Source organism: Pseudophryne corroboree, chromosome 4 (genome assembly GCF_028390025.1).
Source record: "Pseudophryne corroboree isolate aPseCor3 chromosome 4, aPseCor3.hap2, whole genome shotgun sequence".
NCBI lineage: Eukaryota > Metazoa > Chordata > Amphibia > Anura > Myobatrachidae > Pseudophryne > Pseudophryne corroboree.
Window position 1 is genome coordinate 295,445,021 of NC_086447.1, and position 25,378 is coordinate 295,470,398.

At 47.2% G+C, this 25,378-nt stretch overlaps 1 protein-coding gene across 6 annotated transcripts in view; it reads right to left on the minus strand.

Annotated features, from left to right (window-relative positions):
* The window catches only part of PHC3 (polyhomeotic homolog 3), a 364,349-nt gene that overhangs the window by 218,222 nt on the left and 120,749 nt on the right, over positions 1-25,378 (minus strand). For 5 of the 6 annotated variants that reach the window (XM_063916218.1, XM_063916215.1, XM_063916214.1 and 2 more), the window contains one exon: positions 555-629. The exons of the other annotated variant lie outside the window; for it this stretch is intronic. In XM_063916218.1, coding sequence (XP_063772288.1) covers positions 555-629 — 75 coding nt within the window. The remainder of the gene's footprint in view (positions 1-554; positions 630-25,378) is intronic. 6 annotated transcript variants of the gene reach the window in all.

Sequence of the window (25,378 nt, forward strand, 5' to 3'; positions counted from 1 at the left end):
AAAAACCTAACAAATACTTTCTTTTCTAGTAAGCTCAGGAGAGCCCACTAGGTGCATCCAGCTCTGGCCGGGCACAGATTCTAACTGAGGTCTGGAGGAGGGGCATAGAGGGAGGAGCCAGTGCACACCAGATATAGTACCTAATCTTTCTTTTAAGAGAGCCCAGTCTCCTGCGGAGCCAGTCTATTCCCCATGGTCCTTACGGAGTACCCAGCATCCACTAGGACGTCAGAGAAATAGGGATTTTCCTCCAGTTTATCACCTGCTCAGAGGTGGTGAATTGAAATTTGCAGTAAAATTACTGCAAATCCATTTCTGTGGACAATTAAATAGGTGCCTAATTACATTGCTTTGTAATTAATTCAATTTGCAAACCAACATTTTCATTATAAACAGACTGACAATCTTGCTAACAAGGTTCAATATTATAATTATAGAAGACACAATATTTTCAGATTATTATACTTCAATTACACATGTTGGGAAATAAAAAATGCAAAAAAGGGCAATTAGATGATCCCATGGTTGGGAAAACGACTTATTTTGGTACTTACAGAGGGTTGTGGAACACTTGGCTGTTGGATAGTGGCACTAGGGGAAGCAGAACGCCTTTCACCAGACAAACCTGCCTAGAAACAACAATTAGTAAACCAATCCTGATAAAAGAAGACTCAAAACCTGTGCTATGAGAGGGTAATGCTGATAGGAGGAATGGGATGGTAGTCTGTAGTACTCAAAGGAGCACAATCATGTGGGGGTAGCATAGGCTATAATAAAGTGGCTTTTGAGAAACTACATGAAAGACTGACAGCAGGAAGACAGTCTGGTAAGGTGGGGTAGGGACCCTACGGTGTTCAATAAGAGAGAAGCCACATGGCAGGCTATGGCCTCTGTTCAGGTTCAGTTGCAGATTCTGCTAAAAAGCAGAATCTGTAACAGTTTCCATAGCATGCTTGGGGCCAGAATTAAGGATGATCCCTGGTGTACGCATAGTCTGCCGCTATTTTCTTCTTTGAAGTGGCTGCGCGTGACACCACACAGTCGCCCCGAAAACGGTCCAACCATGCCTGCGTTGGCCGGACCACTCTCCCGCATTGGTACATCCCCCCCCCCCCCCCACCGCACCGCTGTTACTCCCGGGATGTAATTGCACTTTGCTAGTCGCGCATGCGCTGTGCGAACGCTAAAGTCTGCAATTCTTAGCGAATCTCATCATGCCCCTTGCCCTGCCCATTTCACCTTAGAAGTGGTGGCAGCTGTCAGGAAACTGGAAGTTCTGGGAGAGAGGGCAAGTATACCTCGTAGGCACTGTTAGCTCAATTATCAGGATTTGGGTTTTACATTAAACCAAGCAGACTGTCTAGAAAAGATTGTTCCTTAAAACTGTCAAACATACAAGAAAGACAACAATCCCATTGAAGGAGCTACAGAATCCATGTAAAAGCATAAGAGTGACGTAGTTGCAAAGTGGTGTGCAACCAGACCATAGTACAACTTCTGTGTCTACATTCAAAGCATTATGGACCTGACCAGTGGCTGCTCCTACCTTTAGGCTTAAGGGGGGAGGGGGCAGCAATTTCCTAGCTACTGCTGGTTGCACAAGGTACTCCACATACTTTAAATCCTCTGAAGCTCTAGCATAGAGTTATAATAGAGTTATAATAACTAACAACACTCTCAATTTAACATTTCCAGTGTATTTCTGAGGCCGTGTGTGTCAACTGCAACTGCATCTCATGCGCTGTGCGACTTTTTAGTGACTTGTGTAGTTGAAAAACATCGAAACTTTGCACGAATATCAGCATTGCGTCCGACTCAGAACAGGCCCAATGTGTCTGTGTGCTATGGATAGGGTTGTTCAGGGTTCATTATAGCAATATTTTATACAACATGTAGCACTGCTGAAAAAATAAGTCACACATCAGACACAATTAAATATCAATTGTACTTTATAAATACTGAACATTTTTATTCTTTATACTAGTGGCTTAGGGCAGAGCCGGATTAAGGGTGGGGCTCCGGGGGTAAGTACCCCGGGCCCCCCTGTCTGAAAGGGGCCCCTGCCACCCGCCAGATCGGATCTCTAATCCGATCCGCGGCGCTGCGCTCCCCCTCCCCAATGACAGCCCAGAGCCGCTGACGCTGCAGAGCTGGCTGGGCTTCTTGCTGAGTGACGGCTCAGCCGCCCAATAGGATGGTAAGCTGCAGCCTGCGGCTCAGTGACTGGCTGAGCACGCAGGCTGCAGAGAAGAAGGAAGCTCCCTGGAAGTGTGCAGTGGACTGTGGGTGTGTGCTGGTCGGGTGGAGACTGGAGAGACAGAGCGGAATCTTCAGGCACTCACTGCCCTATTAGTAAGGATTTATTATTATTTTTTTATTTAGGTATGCATTCAATTTGTGTATGTATGTTTATATGTGTACATATATATATACACACACACACACACACACACATATATATATATATATATAAATACACATATATATATATATATATATACACATACACACTGTATATGTATGTATATACATTTTTTTTTTTTTATGGGACCAGGTCGGGATCCTGGCAGTCAAAATACCGACACCGGAATCCCGACACTTCTCAGAATCCCGACCACCGGAATCCCGAATGACTGCAGGCCCATCGGAGAGGTAAGCCACAAGGGTGGAGCTTAGGTTTAAGCTGCAGGGGGAGGGTTAGGGTTAGACTGTGGGGAGGGGGGTTAGGTTTAGGCACCCCTGGGGATGGTTATGGTTAGGCTGCGGTGGGGAAGGGGGGGGGGGGGTGTTAGGTTTAGGCTGCGGGAAAGGGGATTAGGGTTAGGCACCTCCCGGGAGGGTTAGGCTGCGGGGGTGTGGGAGGGTTAGGTTTAGGCTGTGGAAAGTGAGGATTAGGGGGAATTTAGGTAAAGGAAAGTATACTTACCTTGCTCCTGTTGGGATTCTCACCATCGGGATGCCGTGGTCGGTATTTTGACCGCCGGCATATAAGACCCAATCCATATGTATATATGTATGTATGTATGTATGTATGTATGTATGTGTGTGTGTGTGTGTGTGTGTGTGTGTGTGTGTATGTGTGTGTGTGTGTGTGTGCATACCTCCCAACTGTCCCGATTTTGGCAAGACAGTCCCGTTATTCACGGTCTGTTCCACTGTCCCACCCACGGGTCGCAGTGTCCCACGAGTGGGGAGGCAGTTGGGTGATCCCTCCCTGTCACTAGCTGCTCTGAGGAGAGCAGCGGTGAATAGACGCTGTGCGCATGCGCACAGCGTCTATTCCTGGCAGAGAGGGACAGGGGGCATGGCCAGCAGCTCTCACAGCGCTGTCCATGCCCTCATAATGACGAAAATGGGGGCGTGGCTTGCGATTGCCACACTTGCCGTGAGGCCACGCCCCCTAATTACGGTGCGCACTGATGTCCCTCCTTAGATGCCAGCAAAATTGTGAGGTATGGTGTGATTGTTTGTATATTTAGTTTTAGACCTCAGGGCCCCCCGTCTCAAGTACCCCGGGCCCCCCAATGTATTAATCCAGCTCTGGCTTAGGGGTCTATTTACTAAGCTTTGAATGGAGATAAAGTAGCTGGAGATAAAGTACCAGTCAACCAGCTCCTAACTGTCATTTTTCAAACACAATGTGGCATGTCAGTTAGGAGCCGATTGGCTGGTATTTTATCTCCATCCAAGGCTTAGTAAATAGACCCCTTAGTGTTCTAAAATATTTGTATTTACTAATGTTATATGTGTCATTTTTTTAATCGCTACATAAATGGCTTAGGGGTCTATTCATGAAGCAGTGAAAAGTGTGGAAAAGTGAACCAGTGGAGAAGTTGCCCATGGCAGGAAGAAGTTGAAGTAAATGTTCTGTTGCCTAACCACAGGATACACTGCATTAGAGATTTGGTACAAACTGTCACATACAAGAAGCCAGGAACTACAAGATCACATAGGTTTCTATATAATGTTGTTAATGTATAAGGTGATAAAAAGAGGTTCTGGAGTGCAGAGGCAAAAAAAAATAAGATTTTACTTACCGGTAAATCTATTTCTCGTAGTCCGTAGTGGATGCTGGGGACTCCGTAAGGACCATGGGGAATAGACAGGCTCCGCAGGAGACAGGGCACTTTAAGAAAGAATTAGTATACTGGTGTGCACTGGCTCCTCCCTCTATGTCCCTCCTCCAGACCTCAGTTAAGGAAACTGTGCCCGGAAGAGCTGACAGTACAAGGAAAGGATTTTGGAATCCAGGGTAAGACTCATACCAGCCACACCAATCACACCGTATAACTCGTGATAAACTTACCCAGTTAACAGCATGAACAACAACAGAGCATCAGATAACCCTGATGCAACCATAACATAACCCTTATTTAAGCAATAACTATATACAAGTATTGCAGAAGAAGTCCGCACTTGGGACGGGCGCCCAGCATCCACTACGGACTACGAGAAATAGATTTACCGGTAAGTAAAATCTTATTTTCTCTGACGTCCTAGTGGATGCTGGGGACTCCGTAAGGACCATGGGGATTATACCAAAGCTCCCAAACGGGCGGGAGAGTGCGGATGACTCTGCAGCACCGAATCAGCAAACACAAGGACCTCCTCAGCCAGGGTATCAAACTTGTAGAACCTTGCAAAGGTGTTTGAACCTGACCAAGTAGCCTCTCGGCAAAGCTGTAATGCCGAGACCCCTCGGGCAGCCGCCCAAGAAGAGCCCACCTTCCTTGTGGAGTGGGCTTTTACTGATTTTGGAAGCGCCAATCCAGCCGCAGAATGAGCCTGCTGAATCGTGTTACAGATCCAGCGAGCAATAGTTTGCTTTGAAGCAGGAGCACCCAGCTTGTTGGATGCATGCAGGATAAACAGCGACTCAGTTTTCCTGACTCTAGCCGTTCTGGCTACATATACCTTCAAAGCCCTGACTACATCCAGTAACTCAAAATCCTCCAAGTCACGAGTAGCCACAGGCACCACAATAGGTTGGTTCATATGAAAAGATGACACCACTTTTGGCAGAAATTGCGGACGAGTCCGCAATTCTGCCCTGTCCATATGGAAAACCAGATAGGGGCTTTTATGTGACAAAGCCGCCAATTCTGACACATGCCTAGCTGAAGCCAAGGCTATAAGCATGACCACCTTCCACGTGAGATATTTTAACTCCACGGTTTTAAGTGGCTCAAACCAGTGTGATTTCAGGAAACTCAACACCACGTTAAGATCCCAAGGTGCCACTGGAGGCACAAACGGGGGCTGAATATGCAGCACTCCCTTAACAAACGTCTGAACTTCAGGAAGAGAAGCCAGTTCTTTTTGAAAGAAAATGGATAGGGCCGAAATCTGGACCTTAATGGACCCCAATTTTAGGCCCAAAGTCACTCCCGACTGTAGGAAGTGAAGGAAACGGCCCAGCTGGAATTCCTCTGTAGGGGCATTCCTGGCCTCACACCAAGCAACATATTTTCGCCATGTATGGTGATAATGTTTAGCCGTCACGTCCTTCCTAGCCTTTATTAGCGTAGGAATAACCTCATCCGGAATCCCCTTTTCTGCTAGGATCCGGCGTTCAACCGCCATGCCATCAAACGCAGCCGCGGTAAGTCTTGGAACAGACAGGGTCCCTGCTGCAACAGATCCTGCCTTAGAGGCAGAGGCCATGGGTCCTCTGTGAGCATTTCTTGCAGCTCTGGATACCAAGTCCTTCTTGGCCAATCCGGAACAATGAGTATTGTTCTCACTCCTCTTTGCTTATGATTCTCAGCACCTTGGGTATGAGAGGAAGAGGAGGAAACACATAAACCGACTGGAACACCCACGGTGTCACCAGTGCGTCTACAGCTATCGCCTGAGGGTCTCTTGACCTGGCGCAATACCTCTGTAGCTTTTTGTTGAGGCGGGATGCCATCATGTCCACCTGTGGCAGTTCCCACCGACCTGCAATCTGCACGAAGACTTCTTGATGAAGTCCCCACTCTCCCGGGTGGAGGTCGTGCCTGCTGAGGAAGTCTGCTTCCCAGTTGTCCACTCCCGGAATGAACACTGCTGACAGTGCTCGTACGTGATTCTCCGCCCATCGAAGAATTCTGGTGGCTTCCGCCATCGCCACCCTGCTCCTTGTGCCGCCTTGGCGGTTTACATGAGCCACTGCGGTGATGTTGTCTGATTGAATCAGCACCGTTTGGTTGCGAAGCAGGGTCTCCGCTTGACTTAGGGCGTTGTATATGGCCCTTAGTTCCAGGATATTGATGTGAAGGCAAGTCTCCTGACTTGACCACAGCCCTTGGAAATTTCTTCCCTGAGTGACTGCCCCCCACCCTCGGAGGCTTGCATCCGTGGTCACCAGGACCCAGTCCTGAATGCCGAACCTGTGGCCCTCGAGAAGATGAGCACTCTGCAGCCACCACAGAAGAGACACCCTGGCCCTAGGGGATAGGGTGATCAGCCGATGCATCTGTAGATGCAATCCGGACCACTTGTCCAACAGATCCCATTGAAAGGTCCTCACATGGAACCTGCCGAAGAGAATGGCCTCGTATGACGCCACCATCTTTCCCAGGACTCTCGTGCAGTGATGCACCGACACCTGTTTTGGTATTAAGAGGTCTCTGACCAGTGTCATGAGTTCCTGTGCCTTCTCCGTCGGGAGAAAAACCTTCTTCTGGTCTGTGTCCAGAATCATGCCCAGGAAGGGCAGACGCGTCGTAGGAATCAGCTGCGACTTTGGAATATTCAGAATCCAGCCGTGCTGTTGTAACACTTCCCGAGAGCATGCTACACTGATCAGCAACTGCTCTCTGGACCTCGCCTTTATGAGGAGATCGTCCAAGTATGGGATAATTGTGACTCCTTGCTTTCGCAGGAGCACCATCATTTCCGCCATTACCTTGGTAAATATTCTAGGTGCCGTGGACAGACCAAACGGCAACGTCTGGAATTGGTAATGACAATCCTGTTGTCACAACTGAGGGCCTGAGCTGACGGGAGGCAGCCTCAGTTGTAGGGGCTGAGATGTAACGGAACCTGGGAGGTTGTATCAGACCCCTAGACATGTAAGTAACATGTAGAATAACTGTCCGAAGGCGTGACCACGACAACCAGGATAAAAGTCAATGATGTTTATTATGACAAACTCCGTAACACAGCAGCAGTAAAAGGAAACATAAAAGTCAACAGAGGATAAATACAATTCCTGGGTACTACAGGGTGGCAAGGGCCACAGGCACTGGTAGTGTGAGACAGTTCTTATAATCTTCTAGTTGGAAAGTCCTTACCAGGCCTGACTGTAGCAATGGAGAGAACCCAGGATCGTACCAGCTGATGTTCCAGGAAAGGCTGGGCTGCTGAAGGTAAAACGGCTGCTGTGGATACTGGCTGGAACCAGACTGATGTTGGTACGGAGTGAATACTGGCTGGAACCAGTTAAATAATAAACGAACTTGAGAGCGATGAAATAATAATGAAGTTTGGAGTTTGAGAGCGGTGAAATAATAATACCGGTGGAGAGTGGTAAACTGCAGAAAAGGACACCGGCCCTTTAAGAGAAGCTATACACTGCTGGAAGCTGGGCTGGAAGCAGGTGATTGTTTGAGAGCGGTGAAATAATAATACCGGTGGAGAGTGGTAAACTGCAGAAAAGGACACCGGCCCTTTAAGAGAAGCTATACACTGCTGGAAGCTGGGCTGGAAGCAGGTGATTGTTTGAGAGCGGTGAAATAATAATACCGGTGGAGAGTGGTAAACTGCAGAAAGGACACCGGCCCTTTAAGAGAAGCTGTACACTGCTGGAAGCTGGGCTGGAAGCAGGTGATTGTTGTAGCTGGAAACAGGTGAGTCCAGAATGGATCGGAGAGTCAGGCTACACCGCAGATGGAATGCTGGTGCGGGTCTCTATAGCAGAAGTCTGGAGACAGGAGCTGGAACCTGGAAGACAACCACAGGAGAGAGACAAACTGGAACTAGGTTAGACAACCAAAGCACTGACGCCTTCCTTGCTCAGGCACAGCATACTTACACCTGCAGCAAGGAAGGGGTTGGCTAGGCAATTATGCAAATCAACAATACAGACAGCAGATTGGTGGAAATAATCAGATGACAAAATCCAAGATGGCTGCGCCCATGCAGACACTTGGAGGGAAGTTTGGTTTGTAATCCATGTGAGAATTGAAACAGTAATGGCGACGCCGGCCACAGGAGACAGGAGACGCCAGACTGACAAGCGCACATTTAACCACGCGGGCACAGCGGAGGCCGCGGCTGATGAAATCACCACTCTGACATTCTGCATGTGGAAACTCAGGAACAGCGGGATCCGGTCCTGGAACGCTGAGCCAGCCTTAGGAGGCATCTGAAGGGTAAGTAATGGCGTCCAGATACCCGGATCGTGACAGCACCCCCCCCTTTAGGAGTGGCCCCAGGACACTTCTTAGGCTTTAAAGGAAACTTTGCGTGGAAATTTCGGACCAAGGCAGGAGCATGGACGTCTGAGGCATTGGTCCAAGAGCGTTCTTCAGGACCATAGCCCTTCCAGTCAATGAGGTATTGTAACTGACCGTAACGGAAACGTGAGTCCAAAATCTTGGCCACCTCGTACTCGACTCCCCGTTGAGTCTGAACTTTGGGAGCTGGAGGAAGTGCGGAATGAAACCGATTCAGGATCAGCGGTTTCAACAAAGAAACATGAAATGTCCTGGGTATTTTCAAGAAGGATGGTAACTGTAACCTGTAGGCAACAGGATTGATGACTTGTTCAATCTTGAAGGGTCCGATGTAGCGAGGTGCAAATTTCATGCTGGGAACTCTCAACCTCAAATTCTTCGTGGACAGCCACACACGATCACCCACCTTGAGAGCAGGAACCGCTCTACGCTTCCTATCGGCAAACTTCTTATACCTGAATGAGGCTTTAAGCAGGGCTGCGCGGACGTTCCTCCAGTTATTTGAAAACTGACGCAAGGTGACATCCACTGCTGGAACAGAAGTTGCGGGAAGCGGTTGGAATTCTGGGACTTTAGGGTGGAATCCATAATTAATGAAGAATGGTGTAGAAGAAGATGAGGAATGGTATTGATTGTTGTGGCTGAACTCGGCCCAAGGAAGGAGTTGAACCCAGTCATCTTGAGAGGAAGACACATATATACGGAGGAAGGCCTCCAAGTCCTGATTCACCCTCTCGGTTTGACCATTGGTCTGAGGATGGTAAGCCGTGGAAAACTTTAACTTGACTTGGAGGGCTTGACACAAACTTCGCCAAAATTTGGCTACAAATTGTACTCCACGATCCGAGATGATCTCTTCAGGAAGACCGTGAAGTCGGAAGATCTCTTGTATAAACACTTGAGCCAACTTGGAAGCTGACGGAAGACCGGTGAGAGGGATGAAATGTGCCATCTTGGTGAACCGGTCAACTACCACCCAGATGGTATTAAACTTGTTGCAGATAGGTAGATCGGAAACAAAGTCCATCGACAAATGGGTCCAAGGTCGACGGGGAACAGATAATGGAACCAGTTGCCCCGCAGGCGACTGGCGGGAGACTTTGTGTTGGGCACACTTTGGGCAGGAGGCAATAAATTCCATAACGTCCTTCTTCAGAGTTGGCCACCAGTAGGACCTAGAAATAAATTCAAGGGTTTTCTGAATGCCTGTATGTCCAGCAAAACGGGCTTAACAAAACTTTTCCCTGGTGGAGGCGTAGAGTCCATTCCTACCGTGGAGAATGCCAACGGATTAATAATAGGATGCTTGTCTGCAGACTCGGACTCATTTTCTTGCTCCCATGAGCGGGAAAGGGCATCGGCCTTACGATTCTGAGAACCCGGACAGAACTGGAGTTTAAAGTCAAACCTAGAGAAGAAAAGTGCCCATCTGGCCTGACGAGGATTCAGACATTGTGCGCCTTTGAGATATAAAAGATTTTTGTGGTCGGTAAGTATGGTGATTGAGTGGGAAGCTCCCTCCAACAGGTATCTCCACTCCTCCAGAGCGAGCTTGATGGCTAGCAATTCCTGATCGCCAATGGCATAGTTGCGCTCAGCTGGGGAGAACTTCCGGGAGAAGAAACTGCAAGGATGTAGATGTCCATCTTTGGCCCTCTGGGATAACACTGCTCCTACTCCAACGGAGGAGGCATCTACCTCTAAGATAAAAGGAGAGTCGGTGTCGGGCTGTTTCAGAACTGGTGCAGAGATGAACCGTTGCTTCAGAAGGTGAAAGGCCTGTGTAGCTTCCTCGGACCACTTGGACGGATTAGCACCTTTCTTGGTTAATGCAGTGATAGGCGCCACAATGGTGGAAAAGTCTCGTATAAATTTTCTATAATAATTGGCGAACCCTAAGAACCTCTGGACCCCTTTGAGGCTTAAGGGTATAGGCCAATTCTGGATTGCTTGGAGTTTCTCAGGATCCATCTCTAGTCCGGAACCGGACACAATGTAACCTAGAAACGGAATGGTTTTAACTTCAAACACACACTTCTCCAATTTACAATAGAGGTGATTGACACGGAGACGGGAAAGAACCTCTTTTACCCAGAAACGATGATCTTCGAGATTATTAGCAAAGATGAGGATGTCGTCTAGATAAACCACGACATGGCGGTACAAGATGTCCCTGAAAATCTCATTCACGAAGTGCTGGAAGACTGCTGGAGCGTTGCTCAATCCGAAGGGCATGACGAGGTACTCATAATGTCCGTCACGGGTGTTAAAGGCGGTCTTCCACTCGTCACCCTGTCAAAGTCAGAAAAATATCTCTATACACACTGCCATATTTGCACCTCATTCTGGTCCGCGCTGCGCATGCGTGCGCTCTCCCGTGCGTGCGCATACTCACAGTCGCGGGCACCCGCAGGCGCACGGTATGCGTATTTACGGTAGAGTTTATGTGATCGTAGCGTGCGACTCAATCGTTACATATTTTCAGTAATAATGTATTTTGTAGATCATGGTCCCTTTGATAGATTCTGAAAGTTTAGTTAACATAGCATGTTCCTGAACAGAGAGATCCCTCTTTGTATTGTACGAAGGGTCTAACAGGGGTCATACAGTGGTGTTTGGTACCCATCGGAAGAGTATTTAAATAGCAATATTCCGGTGTTGGTTTGGAGCGGATTAATCGCTCGTGCGAATAGTTATGGACATAAGAAGTTTATGTCCATTTACTATTATTTGTTCTTATTTAGTCATGCGGCGGGAAACTCAGTATCCCACCCACCTGAACAGTTGGAAGCAGTCACAGCCCACCTGTATGAATCAACCTATGACCTTTTGTTATAATGCGAAGCCGAATTCCTGTGTCCAATGAACAATGAGATTGTAGGGACCATTGAATTGTATTGTGTGTGGGGCATAAATAGGCAGGCCGACCATATCCAGTTCACTCTCTTCAACGGTTCTCATTGCTGATAATCGGGAGCTGGATATCGAGGCGCATGCGATCGTTTCCCCTTGTGCGTAAGTGTTTCTCCGCAATCATATTGATCTTCTTGTTATTCCGAGCCAATCTCTCTCAATCTCTCTCTCCTTCTCTTTCTCTCTCATTTTCCCTTAAATTGTATTGTATTGTATTTCCTGTGTAGTTATCTGGTTAGGTAGTCTATGTTATATTGTAGTGTATGACTTGTATTATGTTTAACTCTTTTGCAAGTATAGCATTCATAATATATATATTAGGCGTTGGACCCTGAGCACGGTATCTGTGTGTTTCTTATAGTATTAAGTATTCTCAGAGCGTCGGTGACGCTCGAACAGCTTTAAAGGTAATAAGGTTATACTGTGTTGCATTTACACTCTAACATTACACTAAGGTTTTACTGCACAATACACTGTTTATGGTTTAGATACAAAGGTTTAATTTAGTGAGCGTCAGCGCCGCTGGTGATCTCCTCGTGGTCCCGAGCGTCCGCTACGCTATAGCGAATCATTACGTTAGTCAACAGCCAATAACGTGCCTGCCTGTGATCTCTTGGCCGTGAGTGAACGTGACGCTTGAGCGTCTCGATCACGGCAAAGCGATTGTTACGCAACTAGCGTACCCTTACGGTACTTCATACGTAGATAGCGTACAGTGTTCTTAGACCTCATAAAGGGTATTATATACGATAAATATTTAGCTTTATCAATTGCGGGCTCGTCCTGTCCTTCACATATCTACACTAGGTAATTTCAGCAGACATTATCCAGCAGCAAAGGGCGGGAGATCATATTCCTCGTAGTGCTGTTTGGATAAGCGTCTGCTTCTCTTAGTAAAGGGTGCTGAAGGAATCCGGGAACCGGAGGTAAGAACAAAACAATAGTGTCTTTTGAAAACTGTTTATTTTTCTGTCTTGCGTACACACGCACGCACACATATATATCTGCATTTCCTTTTCATTGGTGTATTTTCGTATGTCACTCTCCTGTTTGCCAGTTCTATAGTTGATAAACGTGCTTAGAGAGATTTGTCACTATTTCATAGTTTAAGAGTAAAGGTAATATAGTTAAAGTATAGACAAACACACAGCTGTGCCTGAGAGACAAGGCGAAGTCAGTGTGGTGCGCGGTAGATGATAAAGGATCATCTACATTGATAAACGTATAAATTGTGTTACGGTGGATCTTTGCTTTGCGTACACGTGTCTCTAACAAAAGACTGAGACTTGCGTACGCAATCCAAGGGCCGACGCACGCAGCGTATATTACGCAACGGAGCGTACGGGTACGCCCACGTAACTCAAATCACAAGTTTTTTTCCTCTCCTCTCAACGCGATAAGTAGCGCCACGCGGTAAATAACGCCAGGCGATAAATCGCGCAAATCTATTTTTTTTTACATTCCAAATTTAAATTAACAGATCCTTCTCCTAATTGGTAACACATCTGGTCTAAAGAAAAATTTCTGCGCAGAAATAGAAATAGAAACAAAAGTGTATATGCGGTGAATGAGTGTTTGTTTTTACAATTTTAAAGGTTGAACCACAAGAAAAGTCGAGTACTCGTGAGGTACATGCGTGTAAGTGACGTACACGGTGGCTAGGGAGGCATCCCTGGTTAAATATACTATTTGAGCATTAGAGTGTAGCAGACCAGGAGGTCATACTGTAACAGACCAGGAGGTCATAACAGACCAGCAGGTTCAGGTACAGCAGACAAGGAAGTCCGCTATACAGTCCACAGGCACAACACCAAGAAAGGGTTGGTGCAACACCCATATAGGCCATATAAGCTCTGGCTGAAGGAATTCGCAGCCGAAATTTTCGATTCCGTTGGTCGCTCAGTACATAAGATTAGTTGCTTGTGTACTAAACGATTGTACCACACGTAATTGTGTGCATTAGTAAACCTGACCGGTACTATTTGTGTACGAAGGTCATAAACGCTATTTGTACATTCTAACGTGATTTGTGTAATTTTTTTTATTTTAAGGGAAGTTCGCTGCTCACTCAGGAACTATCCAGCAACCAATAGTTACTGGAAAGAGTAAGTGTTCTTCGGATCACCCTCACAGGTTCCAGTAAATAGAGGTTCAGGTCGCAGGGGCCCTAGGTCGAGTACGCCAGCACCATATCGGTGTGATCAGGTCGCATTGGTCGGCGTGGGCGAGTGAGTGGGGTACTCGGTAAACCGCCACCGTCAGCCTATTTTGGACATTTGGTTTGCGTAAGGGTTGGCTGGATAAAGCAACACTTTCGAACTATGGGGGCCACTTGTTCAGGTAGGGGGCGATCAACCTCAGTTCGGGTTGATTCAGTGAACCGACCAATTGGGTCGGCAAGGTATGTAATGTGTGAGAAATACGGAAGTCACACAGAAGCTTTATGTGATGAATGGGAGAGAATGACAGTACATGACGGGGAGAAATTCCCAAGAGTAGGTAGCTTCAGCTCAGAAGTGTTACAAAATTTAAGGAGGAGGATATGTCTCATTAAATCAACAAAGAGACGAATCAAACATTACGATTATTTGCAGTTGTGGCAACAGGAAGGTGACATACAGAGAGGATTGGCTCAAGCGGCGGGATCTGGCCCTACCAGGAAACTGATCGCCACGGCCCCACCGCCACCATATATATCAGGAGAAAAATTGGTTGCGGAGAATGACGCATTAAGGTGTAACAAACAACAAACTCTTAGCAACTGTGTAAATGTTAAAGATAATGTTAACCAATTAACCAATGCAAGTATTAACCCGTGCAAGTTGCACCCTGTTTTGAACTTCCCTCAGGAATGTGATCAAGAGGACGAATCGGCAACAATTTCAGCGCTCTCTCTAGCAGCCACCATAGCAGAGACCACAGTAGGCACAGCTCCACCCCAGAGATTAGTAACGAAAACCCCTAGCGGAGGGATAGGTGAGGTCGTATCAACAGGTAAGTACGGCACCATACACTATGCTGAAACTATTTCACCACAGCCTGTAGAATCTACACAGAATGAGGTTGTTAGAGTTAATCCCGTTAGAGTAATAGCAGTGCCAAATGGGAAAACAGACACATCAGGAGCCACTCCCATTAGAAACATTGCCATGTACACCCCATTTTCCCGAATGGAATTAAGGACCTGTTAGGGTCTCCTGCCCTGTGCTGCCACGTCGTCATGGCAACCGGGAGACAAGTGCTAGTGGAGTAACCTGAGCGCAGCTGATACTCCGGTTCGGGTCTTTTGCTGTGCAGTGGTTATAGGCTCTGTGCACGGCAGGGGATCCGGTGCTGGTTTTTGTGCTCACAGCCTGTGAGGTCTGAGTGGGGCGTGGACAGCACCTGCTTTATAAGGCCTCTTTTCAGGGTAAGCAGATGCTGCTGAATCTTTGTTGGTTAGTCAGTTCATGAAAGTTAGCCAGTACTGTGTAGCTTTGTATTTGTTTGTTGCTTACTGCAAATAGGCCTGGGGATTTGGTATTACACTCTGCCAATCCAGACCTAGCAGTAAGACTGGAGTCAGTCGTTTAGCTTGCTGGGGTTCTGTTACTACTCTGTGAACTTAGCAAGTTTGCGGCTGTATTCTAAGACTTGCCTGTCTAATCCTGTCTCACTGTGCTAGGTGTCAGGGGTCAGTTTAGTGGCAGTAAGCTAAAACCTGTGCACTGCAAGTGAGAAATAGGATTGTGGAGACTCTCCTTGTGTCTATCATTCCATCTCTGACCAAGGAGTTTACTGCCACACCCGTTGGTAACCCTTTAGGGTTTTGCTGTTGCCCTTAGCAACAGCATTTCAGGTTCTCTACGTATTAAAACACAACATCTTGCTTTTTCCATCTGTGCAGTTCTAATACAAGGGAGATACCCAGTTCCTTAGCCTCTGGGCTTCTCTGTTCACTTTGTGTGTATTTTGTTACCCTATTACCTTCTGTGTACGTTATGTCATATTCCCCAGTTTGTCTGTGAGTCCATTTGTTTTGCATAACAGTTCAAACACCAGTACATTCCTGCAGACACTGGAGTGCATAACAGTTCTGACACCAGTACTTTCCTGCAGGCACTGGTGTGCATAACATATTCAGCAGCCTAATACTCCTGTTGAAATTTTGTGGGAATATGGAGCATACCCCTCAAAATACGTTGCAACAGGTGGTCGATCAGGTGCAGGTCCTGACTCGACAATTTAATGATTTGTCCATTAAAATGCACACCTCCCAGGCTGCTGGCGGAGCTCCCGCAGCAGCAGCACCTGCAGGGGTTAAGGAGCCGAAAGTAAATCTCCCGGATCGTTTTTCTGGAGATCGCTCGCAGTTCTTTTGTTTCAAGGAGAGCTGCAAGCTATACTTCCGGCTTAGGCCTCAGTCTTCTGGGTCGGAGATTCAGCGGGTGGGCATAGTGATTTCCTTGCTACAAGGAGACCCACAGGTCTGGGCATATGGGTTGCAGCCTGACTGTCCGTCGCTTAAAAGTGTTGATGCTTTTTTTACGGCACTGGGCATGTTGTATGATGACCCTGACAAGACGGCCTCAGCCGAGGCTCAGATTTCGATCCTTAAGCAAGGGCGAAGGCCAGTTGAGGTTTACTGTACGGAGTTTCGGAGGTTGGCCCATGATACCCAGTGGAATGACCCAGCCCTGAGACACCAGTACCGAAGAGGTCTTTCTAACCAGATAAAGGACCAACTGGTACAATATCCCTTGCCTGATAGCTTGGATCAGCTCATGCAGTTATCCATCCGGGTGGATAGACGGCTGAGAGAGCGTAGGCTTGAAAGGGAGACTGAGATTTCCTTCCTTCCCAAGGGAACCTCAGACTCTGAGGAATTTTCTGAGGAGCCTATGCAGATTGGGGCTACCCGCCTCTCCTCGCGTGAGAAGACGCGGAGGAGACAGCAGGGGTTGTGTTTGTACTGTGGGAATAAAGGTCATGTGGTAGTATCATGCCCAGAAAAGCCGGAAAACTTCAGGGCCTGAGGGTGATGGGAAATATCCTGTCAGGCCAGAAGTCAGAATTTCCCAAGAAGACTTTTATCATTCCGGTGACCTTGAAGATCCTCGGTCAAACTGTCAAGACTGAGGCCTTTGTGGACAGTGGGGCCGACGGGGTTTTTATGGACCGCCAATTCGCCCTGAAACACTCTGTTCCCTTAGTACCCTTGGCATCGGAAATTGAGATTTGTGGGTTAAACGGGGAACCATTATCCCAAGGTAAAATTACCTCTTGCACTAGCCAGATTTCTTTGTTTATTGGAGCCACACACTCTGAAAAATTGTCCTTTTATGTGACTGTCTGTACTTTTGCCCCATTGGTGTTGGGGTTACCCTGGTTAAGGGCCCACAATCCTCAATTTGACTGGGTCTCTGGGGAGATTCTTAGTTGGGGTACTGATTGTTTCAGGAGTTGCTTGAGCCTTCCAGTCAGGCTCTCGCAGCTAAGTTTGCCAGGATTGCCAGGGTGTTATGCAGATTTTGCGGACGTGTTCTCCAAAAAAGTTGCAGAGGTACTACCTCCCCATCGCCCCTATGACTGTGCCATTGATTTGTTGCCAAATGCTAAGCTTCCCAAGAGTAGGTTGTACTCCCTGTCACGTCCTGAGACTCAGGCTATGGCAGAGTACATTCAGGAGAACTTGGCTAAGGGATTTATCAGACCTTCACAGTCTCCAGTTGGGTCGGGGTTCTTCTTCGTGGGTAAAAAGGACGGTTCGTTGCGACCCTGCATCGACTTCAGGGAATTGAACCGTATCACGATTAAAAACTCATACCCACTGCCTCTCATTTCGGTCTTGTTTGACCAGCTTCGTACTGCCACCATTTTTTCTAAGATTGACCTACGCGGTGCGTACAATCTAATCCGAATAAGAGAGGGGGATGAATGGAAGACTGCCTTTAATACCCACTCAGGGCATTATGAATATTTGGTGATGCCTTTTGGGCTCTGTAATGCCCCGGCAGTCTTCCAGGATTTCATGAATGATGTGCTCAGGGAATATTTGGATAGATTCTTAGTTGTATACTTAGATGACATCCTAATCTTCTCCCATTCCCTGGAGGAACATCGGAAGCATGTACGCTTAGTCCTCCAGAAACTCAGAGACCACCGGCTTGGGGCAAAGCTGGAGAAGTGCGAATTTGAAGTTCAGCAAATCGCATTTCTAGGATATATTATCTCCCCAGAAGGTTTCCAAATGGAGGGTTCCAAGGTACAGGCAGTCCTGGATTGGGTGCAGCCCACTAGTTTGAAGGCGCTTCAGCGTTTCCTGGGCTTTGCGAATTTTTATAGACGATTTATCGCTGGATTTTCGTCTATAGTGGCGCCCTTGGTGGCACTCACTAAGAAAGGGGCGGATGTTGCTCACTGGTCTTGTGAGGCTAAAGCGGCTTTTGCCGTCTCAAAAGGGCATTTGTTTCGGCCAAGGTGCTGCGACACCCAGATCCAGAGCGTCCTTTTGTGGTGGAGGTGGATGCCTCTGAGATGGGTATTGGGGCAGTGCTTTCTCAGATGGGAGTGTCTGATAATCGCCTTCATCCCTGTGCTTACTTTTCCCGTAAATTTTCGCCTGCCGAGATGAATTATGACGTGGGTAACCGGGAATTGTTGGCTATTAAGGATGCACTCGAGGAGTGGAGACACTGGCTTGAGGGGGCTAAGTTTGTGGTCTCAATTCTCACTGACCATAAGAATCTGGCATATTTAGAGTCAGCGAAGCGTCTCAATGCCAGGCAGGCACGATGGGCTTTGTTTTTTGCTCGCTTTAATTTTTTGATAACATATCGCCCTGGGTCAAAAAACATCAAGGCTGATGCGCTCTCGCGGAGTTTTGCTCCAATCCAGGAGACCACCGAGGAGCCGTTGCCCATTGTTTCCCCATCATGTATTAAAGTGGGCATTACCCAGGACCTCTTATCATTAGTCCTTAGAGCACAGGAGCAGGCTCCTCCAGACCTTCCGGTAGGTCTTTTGTTTGTGCCTCCTAGGTTAAGACAGCGAGTGTTCCTGGAATTCCATGCCAAGAAGTCGGCAGGTCACCCGGGTATTGCCAGAACTCGGTAGTTGCTATCTAGGGCGGTGTGGTGGCCCTCGGTGGCTAAGGATGTGGATCAGTGGGTTCGGGCATGTGACATCTGTGCCCGAAATAAGACTCCTAGAGGGGTTCCTGTTGGCCCATTACATCCACTCTCTATCCCATCTAAGCCATGGACCCACATTTCAATGGATTTTGTGGTGGACTTGCCCAAATCCTCGGGGATGACAGCCATCTGGGTTGTCGTTGACAGGTTTTCGAAGATGGCGCACTTCGTTCCACTGGTTGGGCTGCCATCAGCCAGACGCCTGTCTGAATTATTTATGCTGCATGTTGTGCGTCTCCACGGGTTGCCACTTGATGTGGTCTCTGACCGCGGATCCCAGTTTGTGGCCAAATTCTGGAGGGCATTTTGTTCCGATCTCCAGATTTCTGTCAGCTTGTCGTCAGGCTACCATCCGCAGTCTAATGGGCAGACTGAAAGGGTGAACCAGTCCTTGGAGCAGTTCCTCAGGTGTTATGTCTCCAAGTGTCAGACTGACTGGGTTGCTCATCTGTCCATGGCGGAGTTTGCCTATAACAACGCGGCTCACTCTGCTACAGGGATCTCTCCCTTCCTTTGTGTGTATGGGCATCATCCTAAGGCCAATTCTTTTGACCCCCTGGACTCCACGCCTGGTGGTTCCTCTGTGGTTTCGGTCCTTAGAGGTATTTGGCGGAAAGTGAAGAAAGCCCTTGTGTCTGTGTCATTAGTGACCAAAAGGGTTTTTGATAAGCGGAAAAGACCCTGCAGCTTCAAATTAGGAGACTTCGTCTGGTTGTCTACCAAGAATTTGAAGTTGAGACAGCCATCTCATAAGTTAGGGCCCCGGTTCATCGGCCCTTATAAGATCACCAGGGTTATCAATCCGGTGGCATTTCAGTTAGATCTGCCCCGTTCTTTGGGTATCAATAAAACATTTCATTGTTCCCTTTTAAAACGGGCGATTAGTAATCCTTCTTCCAGTGGAAGACCTTCCCCTCTTCTGATACGTGGCCAGAGGGAGTTTGTTGTTGAAAGGATTCTTGACTCCAAGGTGGTTCGGGGTCGGCTGTCATTTTTGGTGCACTGGAAGGGGTATGGCCCGGAGGAGCGGTCGTGGGTGCGCAGTTGTGATCTTCATGCCCCCAGACTGATACGCTCTTTCTTCTCGCAGTTCCCCGATAAACCCGGTGGTAGGGGTTCTTTGACCCCTCGTCAGAGGGGGGGTACTGTTAGGGTCTCCTGCCCTGTGCTGCCACGTCGTCATGGCAACCGGGAGACAAGTGCTAGTGGAGTAACCTGAGCGCAGCTGATACTCCGGTTCGGGTCTTTTGCTGTGCAGTGGTTATAGGCTCTGTGCACGGCAGGGGATCCGGTGCTGGTTTTTGTGCTCACAGTCTGTGAGGTCTGAGTGGGGCGTGGACAGCACCTGCTTTATAAGGCCTCTTTTCAGGGTAAGCAGATGCTGCTGAATCTTTGTTGGTTAGTCAGTTCATGAAAGTTAGCCAGTACTGTGTAGCTTTGTATTTGTTTGTTGCTTACTGCAAATAGGCCTGGGGATTTGGTATTACACTCTGCCAATCCAGACCTAGCAGTAAGACTGGAGTCAGTCGTTTAGCTTGCTGGGGTTCTGTTACTACTCTGTGAACTTAGCAAGTTTGCGGCTGTATTCTAAGACTTGCCTGTCTAATCCTGTCTCACTGTGCTAGGTGTCAGGGGTCAGTTTAGTGGCAGTAAGCTAAAACCTGTGCACTGCAAGTGAGAAATAGGATTGTGGAGACTCTCCTTGTGTCTATCATTCCATCTCTGACCAAGGAGTTTACTGCCACACCCGTTGGTAACCCTTTAGGGTTTTGCTGTTGCCCTTAGCAACAGCATTTCAGGTTCTCTACGTATTAAAACACAACATCTTGCTTTTTCCATCTGTGCAGTTCTAATACAAGGGAGATACCCAGTTCCTTAGCCTCTGGGCTTCTCTGTTCACTTTGTGTGTATTTTGTTACCCTATTACCTTCTGTGTACGTTATGTCATATTCCCCAGTTTGTCTGTGAGTCCATTTGTTTTGCATAACAGTTCAAACACCAGTACATTCCTGCAGACACTGGAGTGCATAACAGTTCTGACACCAGTACTTTCCTGCAGGCACTGGTGTGCATAACAGGACCATAGTGTCTGAATTCCCTGACCCTAGAAAAGACTTAGTTGCCAGTCAAAAATACATCAGAGACTTAGGTAACACTGTAGAGCCCAACAATAAAGACTGGCAGATATTGCTGAGAGCATGTTTACCCTCCAATGTTGACGCAACTCAATTTTTAGCTGATTGCGGATTAGATCAGGATGTACCTCTTACAGATGTGTACAACAAAGATAATGTAAAAAGAATAAGCTTACAGTTAAAAGAGTATTTCCCAGCGGTAGTCAGATGGAACAAGATATTCTCCATTAAACAGAAGGAGTCAGAGACAGCTGCAGAGTATTTTCACAGAGCATTATCAGAAATGGCAAAATACACAGGCATAGAGGACATTAAAACAAACACAAACCATCGAGAAGTAGCAGTATCGGTACTGATGGATGGTTTAAAAGAGTCATTGAAGACTAGGGTACAGACCACACAACCATGTTGGCGAGGTCTGTCTGTGGCTACTTTGAGAGAGGCTGCTATTGATCACGATAGGAACATCACCAGACACAGGGAACAACAAGGTGATAAATTAATGGCCGTAAGTATACAGGCCCTGACCACAAGGCAGCCTTTGTTTATACCACCAAACCCTGTGGGTAAGTCAAATGTGGTTACTTGTTATTCTTGTCATAAACAGGGACACATGGCACGAGATTGTAGAATGAAGAATTCACGAAATTCATACCAACCCCCTAGACAACGACACGACACACGACATTGGGAACAAGGTCCGCAGAAACGGAGTTATGAGCCACATACAGGGGAAACAAAAAGATACCCCCCGAACAGAGACTGGCACGCCTCTGGTAGTTCCCAATTAACTCCGTCACAAGTAGTTGCTGCCAGCGGGATTCAGGGAGGTCACCATACCCAATAGGGGTGTGGCCATACCTGTAATCTGCAGCCAGTAAAATTGATTGCAAGTCTTGGAAGTGAACCAGAAATTGCAATCAATGTAGCTGGTAAATCATTAAACTTTCTTGTAGATACGGGGGCGGCCAAATCAGTGATCAATTCGACAGTGGGCATGAGGACCACTGGTAGGACAATTCCAGCCGTGGGAGTAACAGGAGTAGTCCAGCATTACCCTGTTAGCAAACCAGCAGAGATTACAATAGGGCCTTTACATACCAAGCATTCCTTTTTGCTGGCTGCATCGGCACCGACCAATCTCCTGGGTAGAGACTTACTATGTAAAATGGGGTGCGTCATTTATTGTACTCCTGAAGGTGTATTCTTGGACATACCTGAGAATCACGCTCAGGAAGTGCGAGACATGTTGGACTCCCCGTCAAAATTAATGTCACATACCATTATGACAAATAGGACTCCCTCCCAAGTAGAAGAAATGACATCTCAGATACCAGAGTCACTTTGGACTAAAGATGGACAGGACACTGGATTAATGGCAAACGTAGCTCCGGTAGTTGTACAAGTAAAAGATGGTAGGATAGCTCCAAAAATCCCACAGTACCCTCTGAAGCCAGAGGTGGAGTTAGGAGTTTACCCAGTAATAGAGCGCTTGCTACAACAGGGCATTCTGGTAAGAACGTCCAGCACTGCTAATAGTCCCATCTTCCCTGTGAAAAAGAGTGGGGGGAGGGGTTACAGGCTAGTGCAGGATCTAAGGGGGATTAACAAAATAGTTGAGAGTCAGTTCCCCGTAGTGCCAAATCCAGCTGTCATCCTAATGCAAATCCCTCCCACTGCGAAATTTTTCACTGTTATTGACCTCTGCTCCGCTTTCTTTTCGGTACCTCTGCACCCTGACAGTCAATATTTGTTTGCATTTACATACAGAGGAGTCCAATACACATGGACTCGATTACCACAAGGATTCATAGATAGCCCAAGTATATTTTCTCAGGCTTTGCATGATTGTTTACAGTCTTTCCAACTAGTGAGTGGATCAGTATTAATACTGTATTGGATGATCTACTACTGTGTTCTGATTCATTGGAGGCATCCCTGAAGGATACGAAACAGCTCCTGTTTCATCTTTCAGACACAGGACACAAGGTTTCCAAAGACAAGTTGCAATTATGCCAAACTAAGGTAAAATATTTGGGACACTGTTTAACACAAGGACTGAGACACCTGACCGCTGATAGAATTCAAGCAATTAGAGACATGACTCTGCCACAAACCCAGCAACAGATCAGAACATTTTTAGGAATGTGTGGGTATTGCCGTAATTGGATCCCAGGGTTTTCCATTTTAGCGTTACCTTTGCAGGAGATGGTCTCCTCAAACAAACCTGATCGGTTTTCGCATACAGACGAGTCTGAGGCAGCATTTGAGAGACTTAAACAGTGCCTAACGCAGGCACCAGCATTAGGTATGCCGGACTATGGGAAACCCTTTGAACTATGCGGAACAGAAAGTGCTGGTTGCGCGGCAGGCGTACTAACCCAAAAGCACGGTGATGCCAGCAGGCCAGTAGCATATTACAGCGCTCAGCTAGACACGGTAGCGCGATCCCTCCCCACATGCTTGCGAAGCGTTGCTGCGATAGCATTGCTAGTAACGAAAAGCGAAGACGTCGTGCTAGGTCACAACCTCACAATTCATACACCACATGCAGTGTCAGCCTTGTTAAATTCTGCCCAAACCAGGCACGTCTCATCAGCGCGGTTTACAAGATGGGAATTGGCACTAATGGCCCCCGTAAACATCACCATAAGGAGATGCAGTGCATTAAATCCTGCAACATATCTCCCAGGTGTGCCTGGACAGGCACAAAGGGTGGAGGATGAGAGTGGTGGGGAAGGAGGATTTAATACAAAGGAAGACACTCATGATTGTATGGAATATTTGACCCAAAATTTTACCGCAAGGCCTGACATCAGTGACAACCCACTGGAAGACGTAGAACTTACGTTCTACACGGACGGTAGTTGTCATAGACAGTCAGACTCGGGAGACTTGTGTACTGGATACGCAGTCGTAGATGACCAAGGCACCATAGAAGCGGAACCGCTAGGCCCACCTCACTCAGCCCAGGTTGCTGAACTGGTTGCCCTAACCAGAGCATGTGAATTGGCTAAGGGAAAATCAGCCAATATCTACACCGATTCTAGATACGCATTCGGGGTAGTCCATGATTTCGGAGCCCTATGGCGCCTCAGAAATTTCATGACGGCAGCTGGTACACCGGTAGCGCATGCAGCTCACATAAAAAGGCTTCTAACAGCGATACAGGAACCCGACAGAGTGGCTGTTATCAAATGTAAAGCACATACATATAGCCAAGACCCAGTATCGCTTGGTAACAGCCGAGCAGACGAAGCTGCTAAATTAGCAGCTGCTACCCCCAGACAGACAGACACCACACAATTGATGGTATTTAATACCATCAACACACAGAAGTTGTGTGAAATGCAAAATTTGTGTTCCACACAGGAAAAGGCAGTCTGGAAGGCAAAGGGATATGGCCAGGAGTCCTCAGGACTCTGGACGGATGGACATGGTAAACCAGTGGCCCCCAGAGCATATCTTCCATGTTTGGCTGAAGCAGCTCACGGGCTGACTCATCTAGGCAAGGAAGGGATGTGCAAGTTGGTAAGAGCATATTGGTGCGCCCCAGGATTCTCCTCTCATGCGAGTAAAAGAGCCATGTCATGCCTTACCTGTTTGAGAAAGAATATTGGAAAGGCAATACCTACAGAACCATCCCATATCCCACCTGCCGGCGGCCCTTTCCAGGTAATACAGATTGACTTCATTCAATTACCCCCTTGTCGAAATTTGAAATATGTACTTGTTTGTATAGATGTTTTTTCAAATTGGGTCGAAGCATTTCCGGCGGCCACAAATACCGCTATGTTTACTGCTAAGAAAATTGTGCAGGAATTTGTATGTAGATATGGTATCCCTAGAATTATCGAAAGTGATAGGGGTACCCATTTTACAGGTGATGTCTTTCAAGGAATGTGTAAATTGATGGGAATTGATAGCAAGCTGCACACTCCATACCGTCCACAGGCGAGTGCGAAAGTGGAAAGAGTGAACAGCACTATTAAAAATAAACTGAGTAAAGTGATGGCAGAGACAGGATTGACATGGCCAGAAGCTTTACCCATTGTACTGTACAGCATCAGAACCACTCCCAGGTCCCCTCTTAATCTGACTCCCTTTGAAATCTTGTTTGGTCGACAACCGCATGTCATGATTAACCCTCAGGATGATTTGAAATGTAACAATGAAGTGACTGTAAAATACTTGATTAACATGAGTAAACAGTTAAGGAATCAAAATGATAATCTGAAGTTAGTGATTCCTGATTTACCAGATAGTAATTGTCATGACATTGAACCTGGGGATTATGTAATGATACGGAATTTTCTACGCTCAGGTTGCCTTATTGACAGATGGGAAGGACCATACCAGGTCTTATTGACTAGCACTACAGCATTGAAGGTTGCTGAGAGAGAGACTTGGGTTCATTCGTCCCACTGTAAGAAGGTTGCTGATCCAGAGAGGTCCCGTGATAAGGAACAGACGGTAGAGGTTGTATCACTGGAGTGTCTGTTCCAGGAAGATTGAGGCGGCACCTGAGCATTGAAAATCACAAGACCAAAAGCAGTTGTCGATCCCCTGTTCCCTTTTATTGTTTTTCTCCAACTTCCCATCCCCTCTCCCCCAAATTATTTTTTTCCCCCCCTTCTCATTCTTCTCCGTTTCCTCCTACAAGATGGACTTGCCCCAAGAGACTGTGATCCGGATTTTCCTGTTGACCATGATGTTG